The sequence below is a fragment of the Sodiomyces alcalophilus genome (genome assembly GCF_042370955.1).
Source record: "Sodiomyces alcalophilus JCM 7366 unplaced genomic scaffold ACRALscaffold_2, whole genome shotgun sequence".
Classification (NCBI taxonomy): domain Eukaryota; kingdom Fungi; phylum Ascomycota; class Sordariomycetes; order Glomerellales; family Plectosphaerellaceae; genus Sodiomyces; species Sodiomyces alcalophilus.
The window spans coordinates 135778-161551 of NW_027263533.1; the positions used below are offsets into that span (position 1 = coordinate 135778).

The window sequence follows — 25774 nt, forward strand, 5'->3', positions numbered from 1 at the left end:
GACGGAGAATCAGAATGACTCAATCTGATTCTCACTGTATTCCAGGGCTTTGCAAGTCCCATCATGTGGGAGTGAGTGGGAGGCTGGGCGTTACAACGATATCACCGACGTTTAGTTTTGCCAGGCCGACCTGGTATTGACATACCTACGTTTACTCATGTCAAAGTATCGGGTAGCAGGCGCTTTGCCTAATTCCCAGCCAAGATTAGGTATGTAGAATCATGCCAGATATAGTTAGTCCAAACGCCAATCTTGCCAAGAACGATAGCCGGTGTCCTGTCTTACCCAATGAATCTCGGTGTGGAGCCTGTGGAGTGGTACGGTAGCTCAGGTGAGGTGGGGCAATGTGCATAGGTACGTTGTACGGAGATGAGCGACGAGCGATCAATAGGTATGTACCTATGCGGCGGCAGGTACAACGTATGTACTGTACAACGTACAGTAGCCATATCGTTTCGCCAGCGCTGCCCTATCGCGTCCCTATCCCCACTCGTGTTCTTCTCCGTTGGGCGAGATGCGAAGGGAAGGAAATACAAACGCAAGCGAAGCATGAGAGCTATGTATATGCCTAGGACACGATCCTCCTCGTAAGGTCGGGTCGGAACTGGAATGAGATGGTCGACCTCGTTCACTCCATACGTTGTATATGAGATCCAGGAGGAAATCCAGCTGAGGATTGCTGGGAAGCAGCGTCGCGCCTTCTATCGGCACGAACCGACATCGGCCTGGCTGAAGATTGCCAACGGGACAACACGTGCCAGGTGTTGCTTCAGCCAGGGCGGATGCCACGCTCCGACAATTGCGCCATTCTTTACCGTCCCTACTACTGCTGCTGTCCAGGCTTATCTTTCCACCTACTTGTGCAACATTCTCGGTGGCGACAGGCTTATTTATTAACATCAGAAGACGAAGGGCCGAAGAAAGGATGGGAGATGTCCCGCAGCCAGGGAGACCGGTGAGACGTTGCACTCCTAGATGCCTACGATATGAGTGTGGGGGAGGAGGTGGTGGGGTGCAGCGGCGTACAACGTACCTACGGTACGAAGTGCTGTACATATAACGTACAGTCTGTACCACGTACGTTGTACACTACTCTAGTTGCGGGTTGATGCCTCTTCTACCTACAATACACGTGTAAGCTATCAGTGGTTTTACAGCATGGTTTCGGCTATAGAAGCCGCTTAGAAGGTTCCCGATAGAGGCGGCACGGAATACGTTGTAGACGAACAAAAAATCAAAAAGAAATCGTTGGTATCCGGATTTTCTTTTCGGTTCTTGGAGTTTCGTGGAAAATTAGGAAGTGACTGGGTGGGAATCTTGATGCTACCAAACTTGGTAATATGTGCGAAAGTAATAATTAGCCTATCATAAACGTCAGGGAACAGGACACTTAGGTGAATACATAGATGAAATCGATTTGTTGCGTGCTTTTTTACCATTCTATAATAGTCCGATAAAAGGGCAACAAAATCATCGTGATCCTTTCTATCATAGTGACGGGTCTATGTACTGTGCCGATGTCGAGAAGAGGGAAAATCCAAATTCCAAAAAGACAAGAGATAAACGTATCGACCCCGACAACGACCTCAGGGGAGCACTATAAGCGGCCAAAGCTGCTCTCCCCTTCCCTTTTTACCTTGTCGCAGGTTGGCCGAAGGAAGCCCGTTATCCACCCGTGGAGATCCGCTGGTTTTTTCCCCCCGGTATTATTATTGTTGTTGTTTGGTTTATTAGCCGTTGTATATGACCCGAGTTGAACTGGATTATGATATAGGGTTGATGTAATGTCCTGAGTTGCATAACCATTAGGACTAATGGAAGTTTGCCTTCTCTCTCGTTGCTACCTAATCTGCCTGGTAGATATGGCAGAGGTGAGGTGGTTGGCGATTTTTATTAGTAAAGTATCTCCGACAATCTGGTTTCATTATCACAGGCCATCCTCAACGTATATGTACATATACAGTCGTGTTTTATAGCAGTTTGGAAACTGCCATGCTGGAAAAGCCAAGACGCCCCTTCGGAAACAATGTACCTGGTACCTCGCTAAAGGAACTTACACCAAGGTACCTAACCAAGTACCCGAGTCTCGGGATCTCCTCAAACAGTTAATTCTTCCATAAGAAAATCCACTCGGTATGATCAGGCACAGCAGTCTGCACCGTTCCTAACTTTTCCCATGGACATCGTCTGGAAAACCCCTCTCCAAGAAATAGCCGTGTGATTTCCCGCCCTATCCCTTGCTAATTTCGGACAAGCGTCTGGTCATCCTATGCCAAGGGAAGGACTCGTTGCCTGTCCGGTTCCGCGGTTTGCTCATGGCTCCGTCACAGTGGCGGATCATTTCTAACTTTCCCTATTTCGTAAGCACCAGGTACGTTGTATTAGTGTACCTCGCACTAGGACATTGCTTAAAGGCTGCTAATTTTGATTTCCAGGTTTCCTCCTTCCTAGCGCCCATGGTACAATGACGCGGAACAGTACAAAAACAAAAGGCACCTCTTGTCTATTGGTGCTTCCTCCTTGGACCCTGAAGTTCTACGAATAGTGGCTCACCTGCGCTCTTAGAAGAGTGGGGTGTGGCATGAGCAACGTGCATTACAACGTATATGTACATAATTGTACGTTGTACACCCAAGTACATTGTGTAGACAGTGGCTCCTTTTTCCCGGGTCTAGCGCCAGTGACGGTACAACGAATGTAGGCAGGTAGCTGTCCCACTATTGTGTCCACTTGATTCGTGCAATCACTGCACCTCCTGCCACTTCCGAAGGTGGCCCCCCTTTTACGTTGTATCCTTGTATGTACATTTTTTACCATACCGCCGCCTTACCTTTAGGTTGTTAGCCTCCCTTTGACAGGCTTACGCACCAATTTTTGGTCATTTCCTTTCTCGTAGCCTTAATTTTTTCTCTTTCCCGTCATTTACGCATCTCCCTCCCTCTCCTTTTTTTTTTTGGCCGCCGTTCCCCTTCTACCCAGCGACTTCACCCCCCGGACGCCCTGCCACAGCTCTTACAGAGCAGTACTTGTACGTGAATGTGCTCTGGCAGCATCCCTTTTTTGAGCCACCAACAGGTGACGGTGGAAGTTCTGGATCCCAACTTTCTATCTCCAGCCTATTCAACGACTAGGGGCGTCTGGAATCGCGTCCCTCCTCCATACATCCCATCTGCTGGCCTTTCCTAACTCGAAGCCAGCCAAGACTTTTTACAGCCACGGCCTTGAGAAGAAACGATTCGCGTCATCTTGACCCTACGATTGCCCACCCGCCTCGTTAACCCTGGGGACCGTCGTTAGACACGCACGGCACCTCGTCCGGGTCAGCTTTGTCGGCAGTCGTTGCTGAAGGGGAAACGAAATATCGAGACGGTTCGAATCGGCAAAAGAACAGGCTTATTCGAGAAGATTTTGACTGTTCACTGTCCACCCTTGTTGTGGACCAACGTCATCCGGCATCAGAAACTCTCTTCGTCCCAGCATTTTAATCAAGCACAACGCGGAAGAAACGAGTAGGGGAAGGCACAGCTCAAAACCTGAAGCTTGGAAGCATAATGGAAGGGGTTGGCATTGTACATGCAGAATATGACGTGGGGCATCAGGGCGATAACGGTGAGAGTATGCTTCATCCTCCCCACATCGAGAGCTCGCTGAGCTGCTCGGCATCCTCCGTCGACCACGACCATGAAGAACACCACATTCATGCCCCGCGACCAGTACGTCCTCGTCTTCCTAGCCGAAAGAGCAGCGGCCCGCTCGCCGTCCCTCGCGACAGCTCGGCTGTCGGTCCCATCGACCAGTCATTCGGTCCCGATGACGTTCGAGCCATGAGCCCGCGTCGTACCAGTGAGGATATCGAAGCCCTCGGCAGGGAAGCCAGGGAAGAACTCAAACGGTGCGTATCTCCCTCCAGAGCCATCGGGCCTGCGGTCGAATCCCATCTCTCCCCAGACCGTCTTGGGAAATCGACATGGCCCACTAGCCGTTCGCGTGCTGATCAATGCACCACCCGTCATACCAGGCACGCGAAAGCCCTGCAAGAGTCGCTCTTGACCATCTTCCATCGGATTGAGGCTGTCCGAGAAGAACATGACAAACTTGACAACAACAACAAGTTTCTCCAGAAATACATCGGCGATCTCATGTCCACGAGCAAAATCACCGCTACTAGCAGCAGCAGCAGTCGGGCTAAAAAATAGGACGCTGATGTCTACGTAGCCGTCATCCATCATACAGGTGCGGCTATACGGGACGCCGAAAGAACACCGGGAAAGTTTTGGAGTCGATGATCTCAATTCGCCTCGAGCCTGCGAATGGGTATGCAAGTCGCCTCGTCGCCACTTGCAATGCATCTTGTGACGCATATTATGGCTGGCTTGGGGCATGGCATAGGCTTCTGCGTTACTGAACTCGACGATCCCATGTGCCGTGATTCCATGATCATGGCCGGGGCTTCGAGTGGAATGACGAGGCGGCACCCCTATCTTGGCTGCCGTTATGAGGCATGGGAATGACCATTCCGGTCCATTGAGTTTTCGTCGGCATTCTTCGAGCATCTCTCAGGATTTGCTTTACGAGTCGGACCGATGACCTCGGAATACATGGACGCATCACACCCTCGCTTTGTTTCTGCGCCTTGATTTGTCTTCCAACCTGCGGGCTCAACCATCACTTGGCGTTTTGATCGATTCGGCGGGACCTCGATCTCCGGGAAGAGAGGAAAAGATGGAAGGCAAGAAAGGGTATTTGTATCATAACGACTGCATGGTGGACTCTTCGACAAAGACGACCTCCACCGGGCAGCGCACGCTGGCGATATTCAGCGGAAACACGGGGCATTGTTTGGCGTTCTATGGCGCTCGGGGTGGGTGGATTTATTGGTTTATCGTGCCGACCTTTTCTGCACACCAGCATGGCGTAGCGAGCTGGACGGGACTAGCAAGAATCAAGCGGGGGGCAATGGATGAAGAAGCATGGCGACACAGCGGCGGGAAGGCAATATACCTTTACGAGCCCAGCACAATTTGAGCAGAGGATTCCGGTTACAAGGCCGACTGCGATTTGTCGAGACCTAAATCAAAGCCCATCTCGTGATGTACTTGCATCCCTTCTGGTGGTTGCTCGGTAAAGCCAACAGGCCTGGGTCCCAAGCGAGGGCGTGGAGGCATGGTGTCACCGTGATCAAGCAGTGGCAGCGCGATCGCTTGCTTTCTTCCTCAGGCGATGCTTAAGCTGGACATGAAGCGGTTCTCCAGGACCGGGTCGAAGGGCTACCGCTGCTGGAGCCGGAGTCGTCCGACAGAGTCGTCCGACACGGATCGTGACATCCGAGGAGGGTTGGATCCGGTGGTCGACGAGAGGAAGTGATCCAAGAAGAGGCCAAGATAATTATGGCGACGGCGGCTTAACGTGAACACGTGCGCGCACACGCGGTACCTGGATATGTGCCACATGATGTGGCTTGATTATGTGGCGGGACCCTGCATAAGTTAGAGGGTACCTAGTTTAGGTACCGAGCCCCGTTGTGGGGTCAAGTCCCGTAGCCGGAGACGTTGTCTTGGCGTACCGGCAGGACGCGTAATCCCCAGGTGTGCACATTTTGGTCACATGACACGCGAAATTGCCGGGCACTCGGACAAGAAACACATCTTACCTTTCCCCAGCCCTGCGGAACTCTTACACCGAGACAGTAGAATGCCTACTTGACGGTATGGCTTCGGCATCACCAGCGTCGCCCTCGGACTCGGCCGCTGTTCTCCTGCTCGACGGCGGCCTAGGCACCTCTCTTGAAGATGAGCACGGCGTGCGATTCGGGCATCACACGCCTCTCTGGTCGTCCCACCTCCTCGTTACCGACCAGGCCACCCTCCTCGCCTGTCAGAGAGCCTTTGCCGACGTGCCTGTGGACATCCTTTCCACGGCGACGTACCAAGTGTCCATCGATGGCTTTGCCAACACGGCCACAAGCAGGTTCCCAAACGGCATCGGCAGGGGGGATATCGGCCCCTTCATCCGGGATGCGGTTCGCATCGCCCGGGACGTGGCGGGTTCTACCGGGGCGAAAGTTGCGTTGAGCGTCGGCCCGTATGGCGCTTGCATGGTGCCGAGCCAGGAGTACAGCGGACGGTATGACAGCCAGTATGACTCGGTGGAAGCGCTGAGGGAGTGGCATGTCGACCGCTTGCGTCTCTTCCAGGAGGCCGAGGTTTTCTCTTCCCCAGTCGTCGGTTATGTCGCGCTCGAGACGTTGCCGAGGGCCGATGAGATTGTTGCTCTCCGGGAAGCTTTGAACGAGACGCGTGTGCTTGCGGCCGCCGAAACGCCGTTCTGGATGTCTTGCTTGTTCCCCGGGGATGGGGAAGAGTTGGCCCTTCCGGATGGGTCCAGCGTGAAGGAGGCAGTCACAGCCATGCTGAGCTCCGCTGTCGAGGGACCCCGACCATGGGGTATTGGGATCAACTGCACCAAAGTTGGAAAACTGAGGTCGCTTATTTCCAGCTATGAAAGCGCCGTTGCGGAACTTGTCGAAGCTGAGGAGATGGACGCATTTCCTCCGGCTCTTGTGCTTTATCCGGACGGGACGAACGGAGAAGTCTACAACACCAGCACACAAACCTGGGAGCTTGCCGAGGATATCGGACCAGGGCGGGCGTCCTGGGAAACACAGCTCGCAGAGATTGTGCAGGAGACGCAATCTCGTGGGCGGTGGAAGACAATTGTCGTGGGTGGATGCTGCAAAGCTGGCCATCGCCACGTTTCTCGACTCGGCGAGGAAATGAGGCGACGAGGTGTGATTTGAAGCACGGAAAAGAAAATGCTGCATTGACGTTTATTGGAATGCCAAACGTCACATTGGAACGCCATACTTCCAAGTCGGAATCCGAACAGCACTCAGAAGCCAAGTCGAGACCCAATCCGAACACCCTACGCCGTGTCCTACCTATCTATCCACATGTCAAGACAACCGGTCTCGGATTTATTACGCCCAGGGACCTCCTTTTCGCCCACGTCTTGGACTTCCACTCGTCAAACTGCCTCTGCTTTTGTGCGCGCGACTTGGCAGAGTGGGCAGCAAAGGGTCGCGTGGGAATGATATGCATGAGCTCGTCCAGGTCAAACAGGCGGCGAGACTGGCCGTCGACGCAAATGTCGATGCTCCCAATGTGCTCGTACAGCGGGGCGCCATAATCCTCGTACATGGACAGGAGGGCGCCAATCTTGCCGGCGACCAAGTAGGCCATCTTCTCGGCGACCATGCGATGGGTCTGGCCCCGGGGCGGGCGCGGCCAGTGTTTGGAAATGTCGTTCTTGGCAAAGGCCTCCAGCACGACCGTCTGCGGCGAATCGCGCGAGAAGCCCATGTTGTCGTCGACGGTGCCCGGCGGCGGGACAGCGACGTCGAGGACGAGCTTCCCGACGGTGTGCGGGCAAGGCGGGCCGACGCGTGGCTCAAAGGCCGTCGGGCCGTGGCCGATGTAATCGCTGAGGAGGGCGAACAGGTTCCACACGGCGAGCGGCTCGCCGCCGACGTTCCGAGTGACAAACTGGCGCGGGTTGCGGCGGACGGGGTCGACGTCGCCCGGGGGATCGAAGATGCGGAACTGGACGTGGAGGGTGTCGATGTGGCGGGCGGCGCGGGGAACGACGGACAGCCAGGTGGGCCAGAGGCCGCATTCCTTGACGTACATGACGTCGAGGCGGTGGGGGGTCTTGCGGCCTGCTGCTCGGGCCAGGAGGGCGGACCCTTCGTGGTACAGCTGGCGGTTGACGAGCAAGATGGCGCGCGGGTGCTGGTCCGGGGCGACCAAGGGTGTCCTGGGCACCCAGATGTCGTGGCCGTCGTGGTAGTCGGTGGTGTCCCCGCTGTAGACTCGCCTGACGCGATCTTGGCTGGCGGCGGGGGAATCAGGGGGCTCACGTTCGGGGGGGAATAGGACTTCCTTGAGGACCTGATCGCGCAGCTCGGGCGCGATTGTCATGAGCGATGGCATGAAGTGTTGTCTGTCCGAAGGGGTTCGGGAACGAAGTAACTGTCCGCAAATGCGAGAGGAAATTAAAGAAACAGAAAAAGGAGAGGAAAACGAGAATAGGAAGATGTCAGCGTTGCGAGGGTAAATGCGGATGAGCGGGTGAATGGAATTGATTGGGAACTGGGGATCTTTGGCCACGAATTCACGTCTCTCCTCGCCATGGGTCAACCGCTCGGGTCGTCGACAAGCGAGGGAAATTCTCCTGCGTCTTTTTCGGGGAGAGCTGGGACCATTCCCCTGCTCTGTCCGCCTACTCAGTGAGGCGCAGCACGAAGCTAGGCGGCCGACCGTCCGATTGCTACCCGGCAAGTAACTGAAAGGAGCTGAATTTCAAGCCCGACCGACCTACGTTGTGTGGTTCTCACCAGCTTTCAGCTGATCCGGACATCCAGGGGCAAGAAAAGAAGAGGAAGAAGAAGTAGGGGGGGAACAAGGAGAATCCGACCGGCCACTTGCGGCGACGTCATTCATCGCAGTCTCGTCAAATAAAGGTCCGTGGATCCATTTACTCCCGAGTCAGTCCCAGATTGAGAGCATTGCGTTGCTGATCCGGCACATTTTAGTGTGAGCTTGTGGTGTAAGTGGCGACAAAGACCCAACGGCCTCTGCACCCGGTCTTACGAATACCGCGGACCGAATCGAGATGCCTATTACTATAACGCCGGTGTAAGCTGGCTATCTGGTAATCATGATACATACGGGCTTTAGAGCTCCCATTCCCTTGCCATCGGCACTAGTTCGCCAGACCCAATTTCCTTCTGCATGTCAGCTCCAAAGTCCCGATTCCAACCAAGCTAGAACCAACCCCAATTCGACGGGTCGAGTATTCTTATTTAATTACGGAGTACCTAGGTAACACAGGCTCTGGGTGGCGGCAATTCAAGGCAGCGGCTTGGGGTGGGTCTCCCGGCCGAATCCCCTTTGCCAACCCGGAGTTGCCCCCCGGTCGCCGTGTCTTCCCCGAGCTCAGTTCGTACTCGTACCTCTTGGAGGGACATATGCCAGGGTCAGTAAGTGGTCTAACAGGCTCTTATTAAATTTGCTGCTCTTCCCATTCTATGCAAATTTTGGACAAAACGGCGCAGGATCGAGACAGACTAGCAAGACATGGCCAAACGACAGGAAACGGCAGCGCGTCCCAACGCCCTGTATATCATCAAGAAGGCGGGTAAAAAAGTCAAAGTCTAGTGCTAAACGATTCCACGGCAGTCTCCATCCGTTATCCTCTCTCTCTCCCCCTTGAATGTTGCCGGGAGAGAAAGACAAATGAAGAGAAAAAAAAAATGAGGAAAATGGAAAAAGAAAATCGAGATCCCTTTCCCCAAGGGAACCCAGGTCAGCTGGAAAAACATACTTGTCGCTGTCATAAGACTTGAAAAATCCTCGAGCCATAACCGAACCGTCCCGCAAGATCACGCACGTCGCATAGCCATCTGTTCGGCTTCTGGCCTTCCCCTTCCCAGAACATCCAGTCGGTACACCCCACCGTATATCGTCCCGAAACGAAAAGAGAAAGATGGATGCTACACCCTTTCCGTGCGCCGGTGTCAACCTCCCGCACCCGAAATCCTATACAGGTATCGGTATCCGTATCCGTGTACTAGAGGGTCCCAGCTTCCGTACGTCGCTTCTTCAAAACATGCGTGTGCCTGTGTTTGCGTGTGCATTGTGTGTATAGGGTATCAATCTTATCGCATTAGAGCAAATCTCCTTGGTGAACAGACAGATGAAAGCAGTCGATCTCAGCTATCGCCAGTGCCGGACATGGCCTGCGGCCTGACCACCTCTCGTGCGTAAAACTCCACCAACATGGTGGCATAAGCCTCGAGATCTTCCACGGGGATCGCCAGTCGGAAATCGTTCAGGAGAAGGAATTGAAGTTCCAAGTGGTTGAGCTCGGCAAGAGGCAATCCGCCGACCTGGTATTCTCGCGTTAGCAAAGAGGCCATGCGCCATGCTTTTTCGAATCGTAAAAACCACAGACTCACCTTGGCATATCTCGAATTGGTGTAAAAGACATCGGAGAAGAACTTGCTGGCGCATGTCACGCCGGCGACAATCAACCTATGAATATTGAAGCTGTCGACGACGAAATAAGCAGGCGGCGCCATGGTGCGCGTCGCATCGGACCTGGAGATGGCGCCGCCGTCTCCGGATGCGCGAGATTGTTGGGCGCGCGGTCTCGGGGTGGCTTCCTCCTCCATCTCCTCGTCATCGTCGTCAACCAGATCCGAGTCGGTCTCATCCGTCACGTCGCTCTCCTCATCGCGCATCTCCACGTCGGCAGAAGGCGCCGGCTGGCTGGTCGGTCTCGAACTCGAAGCGGATTGGGGGCCGGCCGCCTGTCGCCTCTCTTCGGCTTGCATGACCATGTGGTTGACCCTCTCGGTCATGCGGTCAAAGTATACCAGCAGGCTTAGGAACACCTCAAAGGTGGTCGGGCAGTATTTGTGGATGCGGGTCAGGTAGCTAAGGATGGTGATGGCGGGGATGTTCTTGCCGTGGAACGCGAGGACCGATGCGCTGAGCGGGCTGATCTGGGATCCATTGGCCGACTCGTTGTTCTGGCTCGCCTGTTGTTGATGCGCCACGTTACGCTGCATGGCATCGTGCTGCAGGTCGTTGGTCGTCGTGATCTTGGTGAGAAGGGCAGCCACCATCTCGATGACGTCGCCGATGGGCATGCCGCTGATTTCGTATTTGACCTGCTGTGACGGTTCGTTGTTCAGGATGCTGGTCCCGTCCTCCCTCAACATGTCGGTTCGCGCAAGGTTCTGGATGTGGGCCAGGTCCCGGATGTGGATGGTTTGACCGCCTGGCGGCGGGCGTGGTGAGGTGGCGTCGGCCAGCTGGTATGCGGTTTCCCGGTTCGTGTCGGAATTGGGAGACGGTTGCTGCGTCCGAGGCGAAGCGGCGACCGGGACGGGAACGGAGAGGGGGATAGACGCAGAGGAGGAGGAGGCGGAGGGACCCACTACGGTTTTGGGATCATGTTGAACGGCGTCGCTCGCCCGGGAGGCTATCAATTCGTTATCGCCTTGGGCATTTTGAGAATTGCGGGGTTGGGCGCGAGCTGGGTCGACGCTGGGGGACGAGGAAGAAGGAGGGGTCGGGAAGCGCGAGGCGCCGGACACGGTGCGCCGGTATCGGGGGTTGGAAGAAGGGCAGTCGGCGGTTGTTGAATCTCCGGGGCGGCTCGCCGACCGGTAGCGAGTGCCGTGGGAATGCTGACGCTGGTGGGAATAGGAGGCCCCGGCAGCGATCATATTATGAAAGCGGGACGGCGGATCAGAGACGAAGTCACCTATAACGGCTGCCATAGCATCGTAGTAGCTGTCGACGAGAGGGGGCAGCGAAGGGACGACCGGGCCGAGGGGCGCGAGATGGATCGGTCAAGGAGTAGAAAGGTGGCGGCGGATGGTAGAGGGGCCTAATCGAACATGTGATTCCCGGTTAGTGCACCGCAACTTGGCCAAGAATAAGCGAGAGGATGCTAAAACAGCGCTGCAGCGACAGCGGCAGTAATGGGATGTGATGAGAATAAAGGGAGAAGTAGGATGATGCCGGAGTGATGTGTAGGTGAAGAAAGTTGGTAGATTGAAGGGATTAATCTGTTGGAATGGATTTCTCGAGTCGACTAGGCAATGTTGGGTGCCAGAAAATAAAGGTGGGTACCTCCGCTGGGCAGCAAGCAGCGGGGATGCGGCGGGAACAGGGGGGTGGGAACAGGACAAGAGAAAGGTAGAGGAAAAAAAGAGAAAAATAAAAAGAATCGTGAGATCGAATCGAAGACGCAGAGACGGGACAGAAAGTTGGGATATGTCATGCGACGGGCCATAGAAGATAACCTCCCGCCGAGGCAGAGGATGGAGAATGAGAATATCCCATGGCCGGATATGGCCGACTGTCTGCCAGGGAGCTGGGAGTATACGGTACACAATGCGCTGACTCGTCCGAGATCTTTTGAAGCCGGACTTGGCCACTCTACGACCGATCACCAATGGGTCGCCTGGTGTTGAATGGTCAAAGTGGCCGGGGCATTGAAGGGAACAAACATGTAGATAAGCTGTTGACCGGCAGTGGTCACGTTCGGCATCACGGCCAGGATTGGAGCGATTGCGAAGAACGAGAACGGCGGGCGGCCCAAGGCGTCGACATCACACTGGTATGAGTCGCCCGGTCGTCTCCGGGAGGTCGATTGGCCTGAACATTGGGTATGGAATGTGCAGAGGCGGACATGGCAGAGGCGGACATGAGACGAAGCATCCATGTATAGACGAAAATGGAAGTAGACGAGACGGGGGCGACGTGCCAAGATCTGATGAAGACGAAGAGAAAAAAGGTTAGGAAAATGAAGTGCTTACCGGATGAAGATGCCAAATCAGGGTTCGAAAGGACTTGGCATCAATCTGTTGACAAGGCGGCCGACGGAATTGGCGACGACAAGGAGAGACGACGTTCCTTGGGACCGGCTCGAATAACGCACAAGAGACGGAGGTCGAATGAGGATTCCGAGACGAGGGGAAAATAATAATAATAATGTTGTACTGAAGCTGATAATGGGCAAATGGATGATCGAATTGCTGACAGAGGTCGACGTAGCTAGAGTGGCAGCGCAGTGGCAAAATTCGTTTGGCGGTCGGCGCGAGGACGAAAAAACGATGATGACGACAGGGGTTGAACTCTAGGCTCGTATGTGCTTGCGCGTGTGCAGTGTAGCTCGGATATGCCCTTATGGAAGATGCAATGCGGTTGCGATCATAGGTCGAGATGGGTCGAGGTCGTGGATATGCGAGGAATGGGGTATCAGGCGAAGATGGAGGGATTGGGATGAAAAGGGGTGAAGTACAGTAAGTACGTGGGAGGACGAGAGAGAGAAAAAAGGAAAAAAAGAAAAGAAATAAAAAGGAAAAGGGAGGGGGCGAGAGAAATGACGACAAGAGCCCGCAACCTGGAAGTGCTAAAAGTACTCAGTACTCAGTACTAGCAGAGAGGTAACAAAGTAGAGTAGGTAGGAGCAAGTCGTGTCGGGTAGTTGCTCTAGGCTTAGACAGTCTCGACTGTTCTTTCCCTTGCTTTGTTCGGCCGGCCGGTTGGGACGATTCCAGGTCTCAAACCGATGATGGTGGGTGTGGTGGTGATGGTGGTGGAATAGGCAAGTGAAGTATCAGTAGTGGCTGCAGGATCGTCTCGTTGGAAGGCGATGATGGGTCGAGGGGAAGTCGGGGGGGCGAGAGAGGGGGAAGGGGGAAGGGGGAAAGGACGACGGAACGAGTTTGGTGCCGGGATCGAGACCGGGCGGGTGGAGTAGTCAGTATGGCTAGCGGATGCCGGGTCGCATCGATAAGTATCAGTGACCAGTAGGGAAACACCGTTGAAACTTAAACGTGCGATATTCCCTCTGCTTCCGACTTTTTCCTTGTGCGATTCGTGAACGATAGATTGGCTGGCCTTGCACCCTCGAAGCACTTTTATATACACGTTCGAATATATATATGCAAAGTGGCCTTCTCGTTGAATCGTGTGAAATGCATTCTGCATGTTCTGGTTTCGTGACATGTACATCCAGCCAGTAACGAACTCTGCGGGGCACAAGCCTAGGACGTACCTACTTAAGTACCCAGACGCGCAAGCCACAGACCTGCTGCGTCGTTCCTCCCTGCCTTGTCGTACAAACCAATTCTTCTCAACTGTACATATGCCAATGTTCCATGGTCACTGGCAGCATGTACAAGGTACTCATCCACATAAATGCCACTCAAGATATTAAGATCGAAAGAGAAAGAAGGAAAAACGTCATCCATCCTCCCCTTCTGTTTGCAAATTCCACCCACTCTACTCGTCGAGTCGAAAACCGTCGCCGAATCAAACCGTTTGTTGCCATGCCCATCTGCTGCAGCCATGCGGCCGGCCGATGTGTCAAGCTTTTCCCTGTCGTCTGGCCCCCCTAGCCACCACGACCACCCCTTGCCCCGCCTTGGTGGTCGCGCCCCTGGACCTGCCCAGTCTGTGTCCCAACCCCGGTCTCCCGTCCCGGCAGCCCGTTGACATTCCCCCCCGTTCCTCTCCTCCACTGCTCCACCAATCTCGATCCAGATTGTCAGCACATGGGGATTGGGGAGCGATGTGTGGTAAATAGCCCGACTCTCTCTCTATTAAAGATGCCAGTCCTTCTTCCTCCTCCCCGCATCTCACTCTATCTATTCGACTCTATGCCTCACCGCATCCCGTCTGCGTGACAACGCATACATGCGCTAATTGTCTGGGAGATTGCCAGACCAGGCTCGCTTGGGGGTTCCTCGCGAGATGGATATTCGGGAATGCTATACAATTAACCTCGTAATTTGATTCTCTCGAGGCCACGAATCTTGTGTTTGATTGTTCGATCCAAGTTGCGATAGCACGTGAAATTACTAGCACGTCATAGCCCGCTTGACCAATACCCTTATAGTATCACGCTTGTCTATCAGCTCGGCCATCATCCCTCCGTCCAGATGTGATCTCAGGTCGAGCGAGATGACGCAGGACAATCTTATTCATGGTCATGTACGAATATGTACGTTGTACGTCTATCAAAGCGAAAAAGCAAGCTTCTTTTTACCGATTCCGTCCATGCATCGGGGACCTTGGGCATACATACAAAGTACAGAAGTAACAAAAACGACGTCCCCGCCTCCTATTTCCCTCACCGCTCTAATCATGCATAACGACCACATGGCGACACTTCCAATCAGGCCAATCGACAACTGTCAATGTATTGCGTTCGTTCATTTTTTTTTTCTTTTTCTTTCCATTTTTTTTTTATCTTTTTCACTCCTATTTATGCCTCGACGTGGCAGCCGGGCCACTCTAAAGAATCACGCACGACGGGTCCGAGTAACGAAAATGCACCACCACCGAGGTTCGCGGCACGAATGCGTCTATGGTATTGTACACCGGCCCCTATAGATGGCCGAATCATCGGTATTCGTTCATAGACTCCTAAGTTCCGTTTCCCGTCCTCTCTTCTCTCCCAGAGTGGATGAACATCAGTCGTCTAAACCCCCTCCATCGGTCTAGCTTACTCTTCATCGCCTGCCCCGTCCCTTGCCAATTCAATTGTGACGCACCTTGTAGTCGGTGTCCGGGAGGTACAGGTGCCGATCGGCCCCCTTCTCCGTGAGCACCACCATGCGGATGACGCCGCCCGAGCTGCCGTCCCACTTGATCGCCTCCCGCAGCGCCCCCTTGACAAAGTCGACCGCCTCGGCCTCCTCCATGCCCTCCTTCCAGTTCGCGTCGCAGTAGCCGTAGATGTACGTCGAGCCCGACCCGCCGATGGCGTACGCCTGCTTGTGCAGCGATCCGCCCAGCGGGATCGAGTATACCTGTCCGCCGTGGCGCTCGTCCCAGCCCGCGATGATGAGGCCGGCCCTAAGGTTGTCCCACGTGTCAGAACGGTGTACTATGAAGACGGTTTTGCCGGTTCGCTGTTTCCACTGCCCATTGAAAAAGGGGCATATGTTTGGCTCTCCCTTAAAGACACCAAACGTCTCCAGATATTCCGAGTAATCCCAAGCCAAAAGTTGCAGGGAAAGAATGGCCAGACACTCACGACAATCGGTCTTTATTCGCATAGCAAATCTCCTGAAAGATGGACGCCGCAGTCTGGGTGGTGGGGTTCTTGCCGTTGCGCGTGGCGTACAGGCCGAGCTGGTACTGCACAATGTCGGCGACGGCCTGGGTGTCGGCCGCCGAGCCGGACCGGCAGCACCATATTGTGTCGTGCACTCGGGTCAACTTGTCCGTTACTCGGTTGGCGATGTATGCGCCAGTGGTCGTCCGTGAATCAGCGCCTGTTTGGAGCCACGTCAGTCCTGTAGTCAATCACCGGCCCATCCGTCGTTCCTAGACTTCGGGTCGACAGTGGGTATTTGGCGTACCGAGAATGACGCCGTCTTTGAAAGTAACTGCCATGCTGCAAGCGGGTGGTCAGACGGGTCGCGGTTTGGTTAACGAACGACGAGGGGCAGAGCCTACATGGAGGTACCCAAACTGCGAGCACGACACGGGTTAGCATACGGCGAGACGAGAAGACGGGAGGGATGAGAATAGTTGTCGAGACAAACGTACTTGACTTCGCCCTTCTTCAGCCTCTCCATGTCGACATGGATGCCATCTATATCCGTCTGGTTGTAAGCTGGGCGGCTCCATGTGCGGGCGGCAGTGGGGGATATTCAAGCTCGAACGGACCTTCGTTGAGCATTCCAGTAGTTGTGAAATCCATCGTGGGCGGGTTGTCGATCGTAAATAGGTTTGCGAGTGGAGGATGTACGGGAAGGGCTCGAAAGGACCGGGACTCTGATCGCGGATGTGACGTGTGTCGTTGGAAAGCTGCACAGGACACAGAAGGCTGGATGGAGCTTGGATTGAGGTGAGCTCAGGCAGCTCCGACGCGTTAGCCTTGCCTGGAGGGTGGTCCGGGCTCAGATCACGTGACCCACCCGCTACTCCGTAGGATAGTACTTTGCCAATTTCGAGATGACCAAGATGGAGTCCTGAGGTCCCGATTCATCAAGGCGCCTATCTTGTGTGTATATTTAGCTATACTATAGTAGACTGGAATTGTTCCATTTCGTTGAAAGCACCGTAGATTGAGAGTGCCATCGACTTATTCGTTGATGACCGATGGAGGGCCTTTCTACGATGGCACGAGCGTATAAAGCGAGGTAGGAGGAAGCGAGTGTATTCCTACACCGAAGTAGTCCATGACTTTGCTGTTATAGTACCCTTGGCTGGATCGACGACGATTGTGCTGCGATAAATTCCGAACGGGAGAACGTCGTAAATGCCACTCATGTCAGGTCAGGTCCGCACCAGCCGTGCTAATTGAACAGCACGACGTCCAGATATGGCACATGCGCTCTTTCGATCCAAAAAGAGGCCTGCTGCTGTAGCGGTAGATTCGCCAGAGGAAATTTGTTCAGCAGCAGTTTGATCGACTGGAGTATATCCCTCTTGGTGATCCGCCACGACAGCAGCAGCAGGCCTCTCGAGTCTACTCCATCTCAACCCCCACAATCGTAATGCAACACGCCACGATTCAATTTCCAGAATGTAACTTGTAACAAGGGACGAGAGCTCCGTTTACAGCCTCCCATCCCCACGACCGCCGAAAAAACCGCTATGAATCCCCTTCCGTCGAGTCCGCCTCGTCAGAGTCCCCCCCTTCTTCATCCTCCTCCCCCTCCTTCTTATCCTCGCCACACCCGCAATCGTAAAAGTCGCCGATGGCATTACAATCGAAAAGCGGCTTCTCCAGCCTCTGGTTGACCTCGTTATGTACGAAGCAGGCCCAGCCGGCGGCGGCATTGCGGCTGCTCACCTGGGGAGGGTACGACTCCAGCAGGGCCTGGAAATGGCGCGCGCATTCGCCGCACGGGTAGAGGCGGGCGAAGAGGTGGATGTAGGTCTTGAGGGCGGTGCTGTCGTCGGGCGTCGGTTCCTCGGGGAAGCGGGCCATCATGGTGTGGAATAGTTTCCAGGAGGCGCGGCCTAGTTCGGCTCTGTGGGTTGACGTGTGCGGTTAGCCAATTTATTCCATGAGAATATTGGTTTGATGGTATGGGAAGGACGCAAGAGTGCTTTGACGAGTAGCGTGCGGTCATGATGAGAAGGGCGGAGAAAAGACTGGGAACAAAGCGCATACCTGGCCGTCGCATTCTCGAGTTTGGGCGCAATGGAATCGCCCTTGAGGACATTGCCATCGATCTGGCTCAAGTCGATGTCAGAGTCATGACCATGACCATGTCCATGTTCTTGGTCACCGTCGTCACTATCATCTTCTTCATGATCATCATGGGAAGACTGCGACGAGGATATTGTCGAGTCTTTGGCCAAAGCCGCTGGCGCTGGCGCTGGCTCTGCCTCTGGCGCGGGCGCCCGCGCCGGCGCTGGTACTGGTGCGGGTTGAAACTCGTACGCTCGCGTGGGGCTGGACGAGAAGAGGTAGGAGACGCTGAAGAAGGCCGCGAGGGCCAGGAGCACCATGAGGGTGAAGTGCTGCCTGCGCGCCATCGTGGGAAAGGAGGAGAATTGGGCCAGAAGCGAGGACTCTGGATCGGGAAGTGGGAATTGAAGATCCAGCAATTTCAACAGTTGCGCCCCGAGGTGAAATGCGGTCGGAGGGAAACTGTCGATCCTTATCCTTTCGGGGTCGGGTCGGGGGGTTCTAGGTTGGGTTCTCGAACGGACAAAGAAGTTGACCCCTTTCCTAATTGAATCGGTCGACTCGGTTCCGAACAAGTGGCGCGGGGATGGACAGATGTACCAGTACGTACAGTACGGTACAGTGGTACGGTACGTTATAGTGGCTAAACCCGTCGCCCCACCACGCGTGCTGTTGCCTGCTTAGGTACCTAGGTACTCCGTGGCGGTGGGGCCAGGTACTGAACCCCAGGTCCTCAACGTCCTGTGCCACAACGAAGAGGCTTTGAGGTTTCCCCAAGCGACACCAGTGACACTTGACCTTACAACGGGCTTCTATAAACAAAAAATCTCTTAAGCAACATTACTTCTTAACATTAACCGCCTGCCCAATATCCTACTGTCCCATCAAAATATCAGAGAGGTATATAGTCGTCTTCACAGGCCAACTCTATGCCTCTTGTCACGGACGACAAGCCTTGACTACTACTCAGCTGACTTATATCAACTGTGATACGCGATGAATGGCGCTCACTCTATCCATCACGTCCTTTCGCCATCTTCAATAGCATGTCCCGAGAAAATCCACCGAGGTGTTCAGCGCGTTACCTCAACATGAGTAAATCAAGTAGTTCATCCCAAGTATACGCTCTTCACGTTCATATATATCCATTAAATACCTTCTAGACGTACACTATCTAACCACGATACATCATTCAGACACCAAGTACTCCTACATTCCATTACGGCCGGGGTGTCCCCGTCGTCACCGTGGTCACCGGTCCGCCCGTCGTAGGGAAGTCTACCGGCAGCTCCGTGGCGTACAGGTCAAACATCTTGGGCCCACCGCAGTAGTTGTCCGTCTTGGTCGTCACCGAGGTAGTGCCGTCCGTGGTGTACGTCAGCACGCTGCCGTAGCAGTAGTTCTTGCACGCCTGTGTTCCCACAAGCGACGTGACGGCACTGCCCTGGAAGTCGAACGTGTTACCCGCGTAGCACTCGTGGTGGTACTCCACAAAGACATAGGCTGGCGCAGCCGTCGGCGTGGGCGCATCGGCCGCGCGCTGCTGGGCGTATTCCAGGCAGAGCTCCGGTGTCACGCTGTGGTTGGAGAGCATATGAGGGAGCGCATGGCCGCTGCTCACATCCTGGAAGCAGCCCACGTAGTAGTAGCCATGGGTGGGTGTAGCAGAAGGGCCCTGGGATGTGCTGGTGCTAATGGTGCTCGGTTCGAAAACAGGGGTGGAAAGCGAGGCCGGCACCGAGGGGACGGACATGAAGGACGACTGTGAGGAGACCGGGGTGCTGCTGACGGGCTCCTCCTCGGCGCTCGACTCAACGGCGCTGGAGCTTGGCTCGTGTACCGACGTGGGCTCGCTGCTCGCAGACGTTGGACTGTTCCGCTCAGGGTCCGTGACGCTGCTAGCCTCTGAAGAGGGAATGGAGCTGGCGCCGAGGCTGGATGTTGGAACAACCTCGTCACTGGTGACTGCTGCCTCGGACGATGATACAATTTCGCTCGAGACGGGCGGCTCCGAGGACGGGACTGCCGAGGTTGGTTCCTCGACGGCACTCGAAGTGGGAGACCCAGACCCGGGGACAAGCGAATAAAGGTCGAGACGACTTCCCGCACCGCAGTATTGAAGCTGAAGGACTTTGGTGAGCAGCCGCCCTAGCACAACGAGGTGTTAGACAAGAGGGTAAGCACTTACAGTGTTGCCCTTGCAGAGCATACTGCACTCTGCCGTAGGTGCGGGTACGGACCCAGCATTAATGGTGTTGCCGCAGTAGCCTAGACGTGAAAAACGCCGGTTAGCTAGACGATAGGCGCCGGCGACTGTGGATTTGGATACTCACACTCTCGACCATACTCGACGCCCATGTAGCCAAAGTCGTCATCAGCGCAGAACGCCGCGCACGAGTCCACGCTCATGTCATCTGAGGCATACGACTTCCCGGAAAGAGCACGGCCTGTAGTGGCCTCGGTTTGACAGCCCATCCACTGGTAGTCGAGAACCTGCGGAACGTGCTCGGGGCCAGCAGGCGGCGCGTTAGGCTCGAGGTTTTTGAAGACGGAGAGCTTCCGGAAACCGCCGCAGAGGCCGTCGGTCGACCCCGCGCATGAGTTGGGGCAGTCGGCCTCGGGAGCCCGGAGGGCATCTTCGTCCAGCGTCCACCCGCAGAAGCATTCCCTGCCGTACGTGAGACCAAAGTAATTGTAGGGCGAGCCGTTGTTGTCGCAGAACTCGCCGCAGCGCCAGGGGGTCATGTCGTCCGAGGCTGTTTTGGAACCGCCCAGGGACCGCACTCCGTCCACTAAGTCGGCGAAGCAGCCTGCGTATTCCCATTCACCGTTCACCACCGCCGGTTGTTTGGGGTTGAGCGGCGAGACGGGAATAGAGCCCGAGGGAAGGGGAGCGGAGGAGGTTGATGAGGTACTCGCGGGGGTGCTCGTCTCCGAGGTTGTGGTGCTCTCGGGCGCACTGGCCTCCGAGGAGCTGGAGCTGGTTGCGGAGATACTCTCGGGCGCGCTGGCCTCCGAGGAGCTGGAGCTGGTTGTCGTGGTACTCTCGGGCGCGCTGGCCTCCGAGGAACTGGAGCTGGATGCGGAGGTACTCTCGGGCACGCTGGCCTCCGAGGAGCTGGAGCTGGTTGTGGTACTCTCAGGCGCACTGGTCTCCGAGGAGGCTGCCGTGGTACTCTCGAGCGTGCTTTCCTCCGCGGAGCTGGAACTGCTCGGGGTAATGGACTCCGTGACGGGCGCACTCGTCGTCGTCGTCGTCGTCGTCGTGCTGGGCGGCGGCGGCGGCGGCTGCGACGAAGACGGCTCACCGTCGTTATTGATGTCATCCAAGAATCCCTCAATATCAAAGGCCGTGATATCGGCATACACGCTCATGAAACCGCCGTTTCCACCGCAAGCCTGCGTATCGTCACCCATGCAGCCAAAGGTGCACCGATTCTCCGAGGGATGCGAGTAGCTACCGGGGTGGCGGATGTAGTTCGGAGGGCCGCCGCACCAACACTCGCGGCGGTACTGCACGCCGGCGATGACGAAGCCCCGGTCCATGCAAAGCTGGTGGCATTGCTGGATGGTATTGGTCTGTTGCTGCTCGGCATTGTTCACCTGGGTCTGAAGGTTGCGGCCCATCGACGTGTCCGAGAAGCAGCCAACATACTGGAACCGGGCAGTACCATCGTCCAGCAGAGGGCCGAGCTGCTGGGGGACGACCCTGGCAGTGAAAACGATGTCGCGAAGGGCCGCATCCTCGCCGGACGTCGCATTGAGACCGTTGGTCGTCAAGGTCCATAGGGCCTGGAGAGGCTGGATGGGATGATTGGGCTGAATGGGGCTCGCGCGGACAGCCACATTGCCGACGGAACACTCGTCCGGTTCAATCTGGATACCCTCGGCGAGGTCGTGGCTGGGGTTTGTAGCCAGGAGCTGGGCATCGACGGGTGGCTTGGAAATGGTGATGGTCAGCGCAGAACCGCCCGTGTTGCAGACTCGAATCTGCCTCTCCGAAGAGGAACTCGCGGCCACGTCACCGAACGACACGCTGTAGTGGGGCTCCAGGGATTCCCAACCGCCCTCACCGTCGGAGGCTTCGAAAACGACGACAGGGGGGTTCTTCACTGCAGCGGTGAGGTTGAGCGTCAGGGAACCGCCGTCGGACCAAACCGTCACAAGCGCGGAGTATTCGGCCACGGTGGTGGAGGCAAACCGCAAGTGGATAGATTCCCGGCCACCCGTGGCTATGGTCGTTCCGGCTTCGGGGAACTCGGTGGAGGTGAAGCCGGAGCCAATGTCCCCGGACTCGGTGATGTTATGGTATGTCCCGTCCGCATCTTGCCAGGCTACGCCGGTGATGGTCAGGGTGCTGTTTCCGACGTTCTCGAGCACAGCCGAGCCTTCCAGATGGTCTGCGGCGCCGTCGCGGAGGATTAGGCGGCCAAAGGGAATGTTGGTCGACGTGGCGTGCAGGTACGGGCTCTGTGTGGCGATGGTCCCCTCCAAGGCCACGACGCTGACAGAGGCATAGCCGTCGGGGGCGTCAATGTCAAGCGAGAGGGAGCTGCTCACAAAGCCAGGGACAACACCGGCCGAAGCGCTTTCGAGATCCCACGTGACCTGGACGGTGAAGGAAGACCCGGGCGTAAGAGGACCGGCGGGGAGCGTGGACGGATCGCAGACAAAGGACGGGTTGGACACTGCGCAGTTGCTGACGGCGGAGACGGCAACTTCAGCCCTGCAGCTGACAGTGGCGGTGGTGACGCTTCCGAGGTCGACGGTGCCAAAGTCGACGTCGGAGCAAGTGACGGCCTGGGCGACGGGTGTGCCAAGACAATAGAGGCGGTTCGTGGTGGCTTGATAGTAGACGCGGCCGTCACCGAAGACGGGACGCTGGTACTTGTTGCTGCCGCGGAGGCCGGAAGGGAGCGGGATCTGCACCATGCGGCCATCCTCGGGGACAGCGCGGAAGGCGGCCAGGCCAACCGTCACATCGGTGACCCAGACCTAAGTTGAGCAACAAAAGTGAGCGGGAAGAAAGCAGAAGGGATAAAAGGAGGGACAAAGAGGGACTCACGATTCCAGTGCCGGGGCGGCCATTGTCGGAAGTGACGGTCATCTGGCCGACGCCAACGCGGCCTGCAGAGCGCCATTCGGACTCGCCCGCGAGGGAGAAGACGGGCTTGCCGTCGGCGTCGTGACCCATGCGGAAGGCCTTGAGCGGACCGCCGACGGTGGTGACGTAGATGTAACCGCCTTCGAGGGGATAGCTACCGAAGCCGCCGTAGACGGCGCCGCCGAGTTCGATGGTCTGGATGGTGTTGTCAAAGTTGCCGGGGCCCTGGCGGAAGCCTCCGAGTTCGTTGGCGTTGAGGACGTAGGCACGGCCCTCTTTGCCGGCGATGACGCCCATTCGATCGACGCCGGCGCCCCGGAAGACGGAGCCGTCCAGGAGAGCAAAGCCGGATGAGCCGACGTCGCGGTCACCGGCGTTGAGACTGGTGTAATCGTAGGGCTGGAAGTAGTCGACCTGGGACCATTTCCCATCGGGGGATAGGTCCATGCGGACAGTGGAGTGAGAGAGGCTGGACATGGGAGAGCGTCCGCTGGCGGGGACATTGCCGTTGTGCATTCCCTGGCCATTACTGAGGCATTGTCTTAGCATTTTTTTTTTATTTTTTTTTTTTACTTTGTTCTTGAAAAGAAAGGTAAGGGAGGGAAGAGCTTACCCAGTGACAAAGAAGACGCTGTTGCCGGTGACGGGGAGACCAAAACCGCTCTGCCAAATGCCAGCCTTGCCTCCCCTCTCAAGAGCGAGATCCAGGGGCTGGGGTGAGGGGGCGCCAGGAGGGTATTCGGTGGCCCACATGCTGGTGACACCGACGCCGGGGGTCTTGCTGACGGCGAGGAGGTAGCCAGTATAGTTCCAGCGGCCGCAGTGCGAACCGAAGCCTGCGACGATATGGCCATGCATATCGGCCAGGGCAGGGCGCTGAAGGGCGACACCGCCGACGAAGTAGCGGGCCGGGTCGTTGTCGGCGTTGGCGCCATCGATGAGGAGGGGGAAGCCTTCGGCGTCTTCGAGGGAGGGGACGTGCAGGGCATACATTTTATAGATGCCGTTGGCGGTGCCGGAGGTGGTACCTTCGCGGTAGCCCTTGGAGAAGAGGTACATGATGTCGGTTTCGGGATCGATGAGAGGAGTACCGGTGATGCCGATCCAGTTGGGGATATCACCGCAGTTGCTGTCGTCACGGGAGAAGGGGGCCTGGAGGAGCCTCTGGTTGAGGATGGCGCCGGTCTTGGCGTCGAAGATGCGGATAATGTTCTTCTCGGACGAGGTGATGAGGAGCTCGGGACCGCCGGCCGGGGTGTAAACGAGAGGCTTTGCCAGCCATAGTTCGTTGGGATCTGGAGATTGGAACTCCCAGAGAGTACGGAAGCTGGAGGAGCCGACTACATTGGGATCGAGGTTGTGGTTGGGGAGGTAGCCGGACTGCGGAATATCCTGTTGATGGGGGTGGCACGGTCAGCGATTGATTCGCATTGCAGCGCCGGGGTCACTTCTCGTCTCTCCCCCATCCTCTCTCCCCTCTAACAAAGTAGATGGAGAGTCCAAAGGCGAAGACGAGAGGTGAGGGCTGGCGGCAAGAAAAGTAGAGTCGGAACCGGCAATCAGCAAGCTGGGATGAGGATCGGCACTCACGGCATCTCGGTAGGAGTCTGTGGAAGCCAGTGAACTGACAAGGGCGGGCAAGGCCGCCACGGCGGCGAGCAGCCACCGCATAGTTTCTCGACTTTCTTGCGCTCTTCAAGACAAGAGTGGCAGTAATAAAAAAAAGGGGAATCAAATGAGTGACAGGAAATACAATTACCACGAAATAAAGAATGATGTAATGAACGACAGGACGCGCTGCTATCCGGTAGAACAGCACAACAACATGACGAGGGGAGAAGAGGCAAAGGAGAGAGGACGGGGGGATCGCGGAGGAGCAAGGACATTAGGACGTTGGGAGGATTCACTGATAAAAGCATATGTGGTCCGCAACCGAGACGCCAAGGGACGTTGGCGAGACGGATGCATGGCAGCAGGGTGGGATTGAGGCTGGCTTGGGATCTTGATGGACGGTGGGTTTTTTTCCGGCGAACCGGAACAGCACGAGGCGGGAGAGCAGGGAGCAGGGGTAGCCGTGACTGATGACTGACGGATAGGGAGTACGGGCGGGAAAAGGCCATATTACCGGAGGTGTAGGTGGGTGGCAACAGGGCAATCGGGATACGGATACAGAATGAATCCAGCGCATGGCAGTGACAGCGAGGTCTGCATGGGGATAGACGAGCGGGGTGTTCCAGAAGGCGCGACGAAGGCGATGGATGATCGCCATGGCCAGGGATCACGGTGAGTTGTGCTGTGCAATGTTCGTCTCCAAGGCAGAACGGGGCTATGGGGCCGATGTGACGCGATGTGAGAAGAGGTGGAGAATTGCAGGTTTCATGGGTTGGGATGGCGATAGCATTGGCGAGGTGGGGAAGTGGTAGACGACGGTCCAGGTCCGGTCGATTCCGAGCTTCCAACAGAAGAACTTGGTTGGAGATTCGCGGGGCTCTGTTGTTGGAAAGCGGGAGCAGAACAGACGGAATGGCTCGTCGTAGGTACGTTGTATGTACGTTGGTCGTGGACGTTTGAAATTGTGCATGAAATAGTTTTTGGAATGTGTCAAGAAGGAGGCAGAATGCGACGGCATGATGCGGTGCCTGACATTGTGGTGCTTGGCGATCTTATTATCCGAGAATCGTCGCGGGAAAATCAAGCAAGCGAGCTCTAGCGCTGAAGACAAAGGACCGGAGATGGAAGATGGAAGATGGGAAGAAGTGAAGAAGAGATGAGATGGAGATGGTGGTGTGGGCCAAGATGGATTTAGCAGACTTGGCAGTCTAGTTGTGTGAAGGTGAAGAATCAAAAGTGGCCCGTCCCTGGGCACTGTATCCGTAGGTAGCCCCACACCTGCAAGGTACCAACCATCTCCACTTGTACGTGCTAACCCGACCA

General features: G+C 55.9%; 9 protein-coding genes across 9 annotated transcripts; 4 read left to right on the forward strand and 5 right to left on the reverse strand.

Annotated features, from left to right (window-relative positions):
- Window positions 1-3635: 3635 nt before the first annotated feature.
- ACRALDRAFT_2081680 (uncharacterized protein) lies at window positions 3636-4172 on the forward strand (the record flags this gene model as incomplete). The annotated part of the gene is made up of 2 exons (XM_071022404.1): window positions 3636-3892; window positions 4019-4172. Coding segments are annotated over 2 exons (411 nt in total), but the record flags the coding sequence as incomplete, so codon positions are not given.
- A 918-nt stretch (window positions 4173-5090) lies between these two features.
- On the forward strand, window positions 5091-5364 carry ACRALDRAFT_206595 (uncharacterized protein; the record flags this gene model as incomplete). Its single annotated transcript, XM_071022071.1, has 2 exons — window positions 5091-5155; window positions 5184-5364. 2 exons carry the CDS (start codon window positions 5091-5093, stop codon window positions 5362-5364), a joined length of 246 nt encoding a protein of 81 aa, XP_070876283.1.
- Window positions 5365-5707: 343 nt separating this feature from the next.
- Window positions 5708-6796, forward strand: ACRALDRAFT_2039731 (uncharacterized protein; the record flags this gene model as incomplete). Its single annotated transcript, XM_071020981.1, has 1 exon — window positions 5708-6796. The coding sequence occupies one exon, from the start codon at window positions 5708-5710 to the stop codon at window positions 6794-6796; it is 1089 nt and encodes a 362-aa protein (XP_070876284.1).
- Window positions 6221-8423, reverse strand: ACRALDRAFT_1060666 (uncharacterized protein). The gene has a single exon (XM_071016279.1). The coding sequence runs from the start codon at window positions 7986-7988 to the stop codon at window positions 6942-6944; it is 1047 nt and encodes a 348-aa protein (XP_070876285.1). The 5' UTR covers window positions 7989-8423; the 3' UTR covers window positions 6221-6941.
- Window positions 8424-9769: 1346 nt separating this feature from the next.
- Window positions 9770-11293, reverse strand: ACRALDRAFT_2025099 (uncharacterized protein; the record flags this gene model as incomplete). The annotated part of the gene is made up of 1 exon (XM_071020287.1): window positions 9770-11293. One exon carries the CDS (start codon window positions 11291-11293, stop codon window positions 9770-9772), a length of 1524 nt encoding a protein of 507 aa, XP_070876286.1.
- Window positions 11294-13557: 2264 nt separating this feature from the next.
- On the forward strand, window positions 13558-14346 carry ACRALDRAFT_2057095 (uncharacterized protein). Its single transcript, XM_071021794.1, has one exon. It carries the CDS (start codon window positions 13779-13781, stop codon window positions 14073-14075), a length of 297 nt encoding a protein of 98 aa, XP_070876287.1. The 5' UTR covers window positions 13558-13778; the 3' UTR covers window positions 14076-14346.
- Window positions 14347-14838: 492 nt separating this feature from the next.
- ACRALDRAFT_1060671 (uncharacterized protein) lies at window positions 14839-16429 on the reverse strand. Its single transcript, XM_071016280.1, has 6 exons — window positions 16260-16429; window positions 16140-16185; window positions 16047-16061; window positions 15950-15984; window positions 15622-15862; window positions 14839-15440 (listed from the first exon to the last, which is right to left on the reverse strand). Exons 1-6 carry the CDS (start codon window positions 16291-16293, stop codon window positions 15122-15124), a joined length of 690 nt encoding a protein of 229 aa, XP_070876288.1. The 5' UTR covers window positions 16294-16429; the 3' UTR covers window positions 14839-15121.
- A 761-nt stretch (window positions 16430-17190) lies between these two features.
- On the reverse strand, window positions 17191-18083 carry ACRALDRAFT_1054612 (uncharacterized protein; the record flags this gene model as incomplete). The annotated part of the gene is made up of 2 exons (XM_071015828.1): window positions 17191-17572; window positions 17716-18083. The coding sequence occupies 2 exons, from the start codon at window positions 18081-18083 to the stop codon at window positions 17191-17193; spliced, it is 750 nt and encodes a 249-aa protein (XP_070876289.1).
- Window positions 18084-18847: 764 nt separating this feature from the next.
- On the reverse strand, window positions 18848-24511 carry ACRALDRAFT_1079561 (uncharacterized protein; the record flags this gene model as incomplete). Its single annotated transcript, XM_071018917.1, has 6 exons — window positions 18848-19858; window positions 19925-20004; window positions 20070-22731; window positions 22802-23369; window positions 23454-24232; window positions 24431-24511. The coding sequence occupies 6 exons, from the start codon at window positions 24509-24511 to the stop codon at window positions 18956-18958; spliced, it is 5073 nt and encodes a 1690-aa protein (XP_070876290.1). The 3' UTR covers window positions 18848-18955.
- Between the last annotated feature and the right edge of the window lie 1263 nt (window positions 24512-25774).